Source organism: Schizosaccharomyces japonicus, assembly GCF_000149845.2.
Source record: "Schizosaccharomyces japonicus yFS275 unplaced genomic scaffold supercont5.2, whole genome shotgun sequence".
Taxonomy (NCBI): domain Eukaryota; kingdom Fungi; phylum Ascomycota; class Schizosaccharomycetes; order Schizosaccharomycetales; family Schizosaccharomycetaceae; genus Schizosaccharomyces; species Schizosaccharomyces japonicus.
Genome location: NW_011627861.1, coordinates 530770 through 538998, shown reverse-complemented (window position 1 = coordinate 538998; position 8229 = coordinate 530770). Strand labels below are relative to the sequence as shown.

General features: G+C 43.5%; 3 protein-coding genes across 3 annotated transcripts; all 3 read right to left on the bottom strand.

Annotated features, from left to right (window-relative positions):
* Positions 1-12: 12 nt before the first annotated feature.
* On the bottom strand, positions 13-1677 carry SJAG_03154 (membrane transporter). The gene is made up of 7 exons (XM_002174284.2): positions 1484-1677; positions 1172-1443; positions 1047-1116; positions 879-1003; positions 557-817; positions 307-506; positions 13-255 (listed from the first exon to the last, which is right to left on the bottom strand). The coding sequence occupies exons 1-7, from the start codon at positions 1664-1666 to the stop codon at positions 137-139; spliced, it is 1230 nt and encodes a 409-aa protein (XP_002174320.1). The 5' UTR covers positions 1667-1677; the 3' UTR covers positions 13-136.
* A 101-nt stretch (positions 1678-1778) lies between these two features.
* On the bottom strand, positions 1779-4625 carry SJAG_03153 (GTPase activating protein Sec23b). The gene is made up of 4 exons (XM_002174283.2): positions 4509-4625; positions 4294-4465; positions 4212-4243; positions 1779-4059 (listed from the first exon to the last, which is right to left on the bottom strand). The coding sequence occupies exons 1-4, from the start codon at positions 4537-4539 to the stop codon at positions 2006-2008; spliced, it is 2289 nt and encodes a 762-aa protein (XP_002174319.1). The 5' UTR covers positions 4540-4625; the 3' UTR covers positions 1779-2005.
* A 413-nt stretch (positions 4626-5038) lies between these two features.
* Positions 5039-7828, bottom strand: SJAG_03152 (homoserine dehydrogenase; the record flags this gene model as incomplete). Its single annotated transcript, XM_002174282.2, has 2 exons — positions 6297-7828; positions 5039-6132 (listed from the first exon to the last, which is right to left on the bottom strand). The coding sequence occupies exons 1-2, from the start codon at positions 6559-6561 to the stop codon at positions 5039-5041; spliced, it is 1359 nt and encodes a 452-aa protein (XP_002174318.2). The 5' UTR covers positions 6562-7828.
* Positions 7829-8229: the final 401 nt, after the last annotated feature.

Here is an 8229-nt window from a genome sequence, read left to right as displayed (position 1 = left end):
ACAAAACAAGAGTCGGTGAATCAATTCTATTAAAAGCTTATAAATTATTGTCTTTTTTATTCATTTTTATTAGATAGCATTTAGATATGAAATGAACGGATATAGAGACGTAAATTGGAAAAATACCAGACTTTCGTTATTCGTTATTTGTGGACAATTCCGGCGAGGAAGCAGTAGCAGTAGGCTTTTCATCTTCTAAAAGCTCTTGCCGAAGAGCTTCCAATTCCTTCTGAAACTTGCGTCCAAAAACATCAACTGCATGTAAAAGTCGTTAGAGAGTTTCATAGGTAATAATAAAGGACATACCGTAATACGATGCGCCATTCCAGACGGAAGACGAGAAAATGAACGTAATAAACAACGTTGAATAAAGCCGACTTCGGAACCAAATAGCACACGGTGCAATGGTAATAACCGAATACAAGTATTGAATCAACATAAAGGCAAACGGATGAAAACTTTCAGGGAGATATGAGACGGCAATTCCAATTCCGGTATTAGCATAACTAGAGAGCTTAGTAAGTATTTCCGTGATTACAATATGTCATAAACATACGCCTTCTTCAGCCATGTAAAAGATGTGGGCTTTCCCGCAGCAATTTCATCTCGCTTGCCGACTTGAATAAAAAAGTAATACCAAATTTGCCAAATGGCATAAGAAATTGTTGCTAGTTTGAAAGAACTCTTTATACTGATATGATCCAAATTCACGATACTGGGAAATCTTTGCTTCAAGAATTCTTTTGAGCTGAGATGAACCAAACAATGCAATAAGAGAGGCGGGAAAAAATGTATAAACAAGCTAGTAATCTTGTCTCTAAAATCACAGAGATTAGAAAAAGATTCGACTATCTCGTAGCCAAGATATTTTTACTTACAGTGAATGAAATACCAGTGAGTTTTTCCAAGCAACAACTGACCACGCCAGAGTTCCATAGCTAATGGCGTAGCAAAGAATAAACATTCTTTCGCTATTTGGGAACATCCAAATATAAAAGGCCAGCTTGCGAATAAGTTAGCAGAGGTCCCATTTTACTTTTACATACGAAAAAGTTTCCCCAGTAACAAAAGTCAGCTACAAAGTACTGATAACCCTTTTTTCGATAGGAAAATAATCTGTGCGAAAGCTCTGTTAGAAAATACTTTGCTTGTTCTCCAATTAGAGACAAACCTTAAGGGCAAGAAAATGAACAGTAGCAAAGTATACAGAATATACAGTCGTTCGGGGCTCATTCCAACAAGAAGCGCTGTAAGTACAATTGTTCCAACTCCCAATGCAAAAGAAACCTTGTCTCTGAATCGAACAACCCGACCAGATTTCCATTTATCCTGAAGTTTATCAATGGAATCATTATACTTTCTCTTAAAACGGTCTGTCTCTCTATTAAAATGGTTTTTTAATGGTTCTAAGCGCTGTTTTTGGCGTATGACATTACGTTTAATCTGCAACGTTAGATGATGAACTAATGAATCCGGTCCTAACCTCGAAAGCCTTTTCTTTGTACTTTTTCTGCAGCACTGCAACACGTCCTGCAAGGTAAGAGATGTCCAGAAAATCTGTCACGAAGGGATATTCTTCGTCAACTTGACTCGACTCTTCAAAAATGGAAGCATTATCAGACAGCAACGCATCGTTTCCGGATGATTCGCTGACAGACTCAGGCATTAGTTTCTTTGATTTTATGATCTATTAAGAACTTAATTGTTGCTACGGTGAAAGCGCGTATTCCTGCCGATTAAGTATACCTTCGGCTAGTCCACGGAATTCACGGGTATACCGCGGAAAGATATTTCATCAATTCAATATAGCAGAAACAACAATTTACAGTCCTTAAGCGTTCAATTTGACTATTCATTTCCCCTATAACACTTTGTTGGAACAAAGAAGAATTTTAATTAAACAGGATACTAAGAGAACATACACGAGGTAAAGACGTGCTAAGGAAGATGGATATTTTCCAGCAGAATACAGGTCGTTATAACTCTCTTTACAAGAGAAGACGGATCATGAAGAGACAGACACCTTGCGCAAATGCTCCATAAACTTTTGTAAGTTGACGTCTTCGGTAAGAACAGCTTCAGAGGGGCCACTGTTATAACCAAACGAATCATTATGAGAGACAGAGGGATTAATACGAGACAAAAGGAAACGCGCCTGACTGCCTCCTTGATCACAAACAATGAAACGGGGAATAGGGAAACGATCGTGAAGCAGCTCCGTAACCTCCAAACGCGGTGCTTCAAGCAGTTCTTTGAAGTTGGCATATTCGGGCTGGTCTTGGTAACCAGCGTTTCTCCATTGGGCAATCGTGCTTCCATGGAAAATAAGAATGTGGAAGAAGGTATCAAGTAGCAGAATGCCATCAGGACGAATAGACATAGAGTCCAAAAGGACAGGAACACCCTCGGGATTTTCAAAGGTGTAAGACTGTAACGTAGGTTGGATCATAATGAGTGAGTTGTTCACATCTTCGACTTGCAAAATGTGTCGATAGAAAGAAGTTTCGTCAGGCGAATTGTTAAAGACTTGGAAGAAGGGACTCCGGCGTAAATGAAACATGAACTGAGGGAACAACGTGTAATTGGGCTGAAGTCTGAACGTTTCAGGTTCATTTTTTCGATACTCCGCAAAGTTTTGACAGAGTCGAATCAATGTGTGATCAAGGAATCGGAGGTTAGAAATACCATCCGTGGACAAGGCACGATACAAAGCCATTCGTGCAATGAGAACAGCAGCAGCCTCTTGGTCGAAGGAGGCTGCAATGTTGTTGAGCTTCATATTGGAGAAGGGACGGGCAATCGTTGTTACACGAAGTCGCTGGGTGCCCGACGAATGCTGGTAGTAAGTCAAATATTGTACATAACCTTGCTTCGCTTGGACGATGGCGTCAGAGGACTGATTGGCAATGGTGAAATAGATAGCAAAGCAAGAAGAAGGAGACAACGAACACATTTTCCACGTGCTTGTTCCGCTTAAACCAATGGACACATCACTAACGTTGGATGCTTTTTTGTTAACGGACGTAGCATGACCAACAAGACCAGCAACCTTTAAGTCCGCAGATGATTTGATGGTCATAGATGCGTTGAAGCCCATGCGTAAAAATCCAGCAGCATCAAGGGAAAAGATGCGCTGGAAACTTTGTTTAAAGATGGAAGTATTGAAGGAATCAGAAAGAACAACGTTTCCATTCGTGCGATTCACGAGACATTCCATCTCCATCAAACCAATTTGATCAAGACAACCGATGAGAATGTCCACCGTGTGGCCCGACTCGACAAAGCGTTGAGTCAAACCGGTGTAGAACTTTGAGGCCTTTTTGAAATGCTGAGCTTTGTTCATGATGATATCGCTGTGAGAACGCATAGGCTCTTTCAACTCAAGAGAAACGACCTGTCCCGCTCCAACCGTACAAGGACCACCGGCGAACAGCATTACTCTCGCACCGGTGTTTCGACTGGTAAGCTCTAAAAGACCAGCCGCTATGTTAAGAGCAGCGCCCGTGCAACGTTTGGGACGTTGGCCGGTAGGAACATTGGACACCTCGGGCTGGAGCTGTTCGAGGATGTTAGAGATTTGGAATTCGCATTGCTGGACAGGCATCAAGAAACGTCCAGCCGCGCCCAAGTTCAGACGCACTCCAGTTTCTTGGATGGCTGCTGAGCGAGTATGTGCCGTGTACTGTGCACCGGTGAGAGCCAAAAGTTGCTGAAGTTGTTTGGGCGTGTAGGGAACATTTGGGCCAAACGCGTACGACTTGGCCATAAGCTCAGAAGAGATTTCGTGTACCTGCACGAACGAACCAAAGGTGATGAGACCGACAATGGCGTCGGGTGGAAGCAGACTCAACGTGACGATGATGGAACTTTTGAGAGCCTGCAACTCAACTTGATCAAGCATTGTGTCCATTACGAACAAGAACACCGGAGGCGACTTCACCGGACGAGAAAGGGTGTACTCAATGGTCGTGCTTTGACCCATAAGCTCAATCGGCAAATTGGAACTGGAAATGTCCTTGTACTGATGTGGTAATGGGTTTCGTTGGAGACAGAAAGGACCTGGTTCTGTTAGCCATGAACAGGAAAGGTAAGAGATGAAGGAAGTATGGAGAATCAGGGACTGCAACTGAGTAGATCGCCAATAAAGCAACAACGAACAGGAAAATGATTCTGATAGTGTTTAAACCCGTTTCTTCTGCATTTCTACTTACAAATCCAAAATTTTGCGCGGGTATCCACTTGACTAACGCGACATTAGTCTACAGAGCATTTAGCAATTGCAATAAAACGCACCAGTAAGGATTCAAAGCTGCATGACAAGGAGCTTTACAAACAACGGGTTCATAAAACACCGTAGGAACATCGGAACGATCGTTTAAAGGACGATAAAGAGACGCAATTGGAATCACGAGCCGGGAGTTCTCAGCTTTTCCTGAGGGGAAAACGTTCCACGAGAAACGAACGCCTAATTGAGGGTTAATTGATGTCAATTACACGAATGAACTTACCGTCACGTTCCTCAATAGTCTCAAAGTCCATCAGTACGGTGAAGTGGAAAGAGGAGGAGCAGTTGGTCGTAGGAAAGGCGCGAGAGGAGGGCTGCTGGTGTTTAGTGAGGAGCAGTGTGGAATAGTGGGGAACACCGAGCTGTAAAGAACCTCAAGATTAAAAGGGGTTAGTGAGATATTACAAACTGCTGAGCAGCACAGTGTATTGCTATATAAAATAAAGTGTTTCCGTAAAATGCATTAACTAGGTTTAGTGAGTTCCTGCGCATTACAACGCAACAAGACAAAACAAATTCCTCTAATATACATTGCTCTAGTTATCTTGATAATTACTTCTCTCTCACTTGCAGAAACAAAACAGTCATTCATTGATCGTACCTTGACAGATCGGCTTCCGGTCGACATTTTTTCGTGACACGCCAAAGGGAAAGTCAGTCTATACTAGAAGGAACATGGTAGAAGGAAGAGATTCATCAATGCCTCACTAGCGAGACACGCCGACGCGGCGGTCAAAGACTCAAAACACAGACTTAGTTTTTGGAGGGAGCATCGGCGGCACGAACTTGAGAGAGGATCTTGATCATGTCACCAAGGACACCAGCAGCAGTAACAGCAGCACCGGCACCAGCACCAATCACGACAAGAGGGGTGGTGCTGTAACGCTTGGTCGTGAAAGAGATAATGTTATCAGCGTGTTGCAAGTTGGCGAAAGGATGGGTAGTTTCGTAGGACTTGAGAGAAACACTGGTCTTCTTGCTCACAAGGTCAGACTCACCGACGAAACGAACAACCTTTCCTTCCTTCTCAGCAGCCTCACGGACAGCGGCGATGCTGGCATCAAAGGCGGGAAGACCGGCCATGAAGTCATCAGCGGAGGCAGCAGTGACCAAAGGCTCGGGAATGAGAGAGTGAACGGGGAAAGCCTCGGGGGACTCGATATCGAGACCGGCGATACGAGAAAGAATCGTGACCTTACGGGCGACATCCATACCATTCAAGTCATCACGAGGGTCAGGCTCGGTAAAACCGTTGTCCTTGGCGACCTTGACGACCTCGGAGAAGGCAGCGGTACCCTTCTTGCCGTTGGGAGACCAGTTGTTGAAAATGTAGGACATAGTGCCAGAGAAAATACCCTCAACCTTGAGGATTTCATCACCAGTAAGAATGAGCTCCTTGAGGGTGGAGATAATGGGCAAACCAGCGCCGACAGAGGATTCGTGCATCAAAAGAGCACCACTCTTACGAGAGGCATCAATAATTTCCTTGTACTTGGCCAAGGGGGCAGAGAAAGCCTTCTTGTTGGGTGTAGCAATGTTGATACCCTTGCTCAAGAACAAGGGGTAAGAGTAGGCAACAGCCTCAGAGGCAGTGTTGTCGACGACAATAGCAGGAAGGGTGCTCTTGCCCAAAAAGTCAGCAAGGACCTCGAAGGAGGCAGGGCCGTTGCCAGTTTGGCTGACAGCCTTCCAGTTGCCCAAGTCAATGGGAGAATAGTCCTTGGAGATGAAGTGGCCCTCAATGGAGGAAATAGCCACGACATTGAATTGAGGAGTATTGGCAGCCTTGGCAGAGATGTTGAAGCCTTGGATTTGGTTCAAGAGCTCGCCTCCGATGTTACCAGTACCTGTGAAGAGTTAGTACAAGGTCTATGTCACCGAAGACAGAGAGTCTGTTGTTGTAACGCTTGCAGTCGTTTGCACGTAGTAATACAGTTTTTGAATAAAATTCACTCCAGCTTCAAGACCGGCTTTTGCGACAAACAAGGCACTCTTTGTGTCTATTTCTTACCGATAACAGCAACATTAACACTCGTTTTTTGGGCAGACATGGTGGTGCGTTTCTGGGTGTAGGGAGAGGTTAAGTTCGTGGAGAGAAAACTACGGTATGGAACTCTCAGGGTAGATGACAGTCCTCGAATAGGACTGGAACGATAAGACCTGGAGAAGTATCGGACAAACCGGCCTGTGTAAGGAGAAACGGTGGTCTTTGTAAACGACTGTGAGAGTCGCTGGCCGAGAGAGGACAGTACAGGTCTTATACCCGTAGGATACATGTCTAGTTGTAATGGTAGAGAGTATGTGAGGACGAGAGCAACAACTGAGCTACAGGACTGAAATTGCCCGGATTTCAGTCTGTTAGTACGTATCACATGGAAACAGACATTTTTAGTGACTATGTGTTGGAAATTATGAAGTGACTACCACAGAGTATTCGACAGAGTCTATTAGTTAGAGGGACAACACAGTTGAAAGACTGGGGAAAACTATGTAGTTAGGTGTAGTTATGAACAAAGGTTTATATAGAAGTGTGCTGCTTACAACGAACAAGCAGCAGTCTATGTTCTTTGAGGAAAAGGAAAACAATAATACCAATTGTACAACAAACAAAGAGAGCAAGGAAAGCACCCAGGGGATGTGGGTGCTTCTAATAGAGGATGAGATGATACGAGATGGAACGGACTGAATGGCTACGTTGCTGGCGGTTCTTGAGTGAGTCAAAACAATTGTTTGTTACAATGTCTACAATGTCTACAGTAAATGTTTGTAATTAAGAAAGTGGACAGCTGAAAGGAGCTGTAAGGAGGGGTTCAATTGCTGCTGTATTGACTACAGCGCGTAGGTTAGGTATATGAAAATTCCAGTGCTTCCGCTACGATAAGCAATATCGAATACCTAGTATACGACACAAAATCTATGCAACTCATTATTAGGAAGAGCTTATACATTATTCTCTTAAACAGTTACGGAATAGCATGTAGTACCCTGCACATCAAAACTTTTAACGAGGAAGGTGACGCAGCATTATTCTCTGAAATTTACGTTATTGGCGCTTTTAGTCTCACGATACACACACAGTCACCTTCACCTCCCTTTTTACTCATTCTCCTCTCAGGGTCTCTTTTCTTTCTCCCGTTGGTAGCAAGCAAGGAGAAACAAAGAACAAAGAACAAAGAGACACAGCGTGTGGGGTGTGAAACATGATGGTGACCGGCGCAGCCTTCGCATTGAGTGTTTGTGATACAATAGAAGATACAATAGGACTATTAGTGAAAGAGAAATGTGAACAAACTCTGTCTTTGTAGAACACGACTTAGGAAATTGGAGCATGAAGTTACATAAATAGCTGGCCATAAACCTCCAGTTTCAGCATCCAAAGAGGCATCAATCCATCTTTACAACAACATCTACTACTTCATCAATTCTCAATATGAACTCCACTCCCGTCACCGTCTCCAACGCTGCCATTGACGTTCTCCCTACCAAGGGCGCTAAGTACCACCCTACCCACTGGCGTTACCCCAACATGTGGTAAGTGGAAGTGAGGAAATGCGACTCGCTAAGATGAGCTTAAAAGCCTCAGTCGGCTACTTGTCTTCGCTTTAGATAACCTTATTTTGCTAACAGAATTTCCAGCATCATTGCTTAAACAAATTGTTCAACATCCTCGAGTGCTATGACTCGCATCTTCCTTCTTTTTGCACTTTTTGAGTTTTATCATATCATGCTGAAGATGAGCACTCGAGGAATTTGCTTGAATTTCTATTCTGCTGCAGCTACTATCTACAATACTCAACAAAGAACTGAGTACTCAATTATAATGTCTTAATGAATTCATTTGCTAGCAACGAGGTGAAGAGCGTGAGACGGAAAAAAAGGTAGTTAAAGTGTCACTGCCGATTGAATTAAATGAAGTAATGGTTGCTAAATATTTTTATTTGTTA

Coding starts and splice junctions, on each gene's coding strand:
- SJAG_03154 (XM_002174284.2), bottom strand. CDS start 1,666: ATGCCTGAGTCTGTCAGCGAATCATCCGGAAACGATGCGTTGCTGTCT. Junction 507..556: donor TTTACATGGCTGAAGAAGGC/GTATGTTTATGA, acceptor TAAGCTCTCTAG/TTATGCTAATACCGGAATTG. Junction 256..306: donor GAATGGCGCATCGTATTACG/GTATGTCCTTTA, acceptor TTTTACATGCAG/TTGATGTTTTTGGACGCAAG.
- SJAG_03153 (XM_002174283.2), bottom strand. CDS start 4,539: ATGGACTTTGAGACTATTGAGGAACGTGACG. Junction 4,466..4,508: donor GACTATTGAGGAACGTGACG/GTAAGTTCATTC, acceptor ACCCTCAATTAG/GCGTTCGTTTCTCGTGGAAC. Junction 4,060..4,211: donor CCGCGCAAAATTTTGGATTT/GTAAGTAGAAAT, acceptor TAACAGAACCAG/GTCCTTTCTGTCTCCAACGA.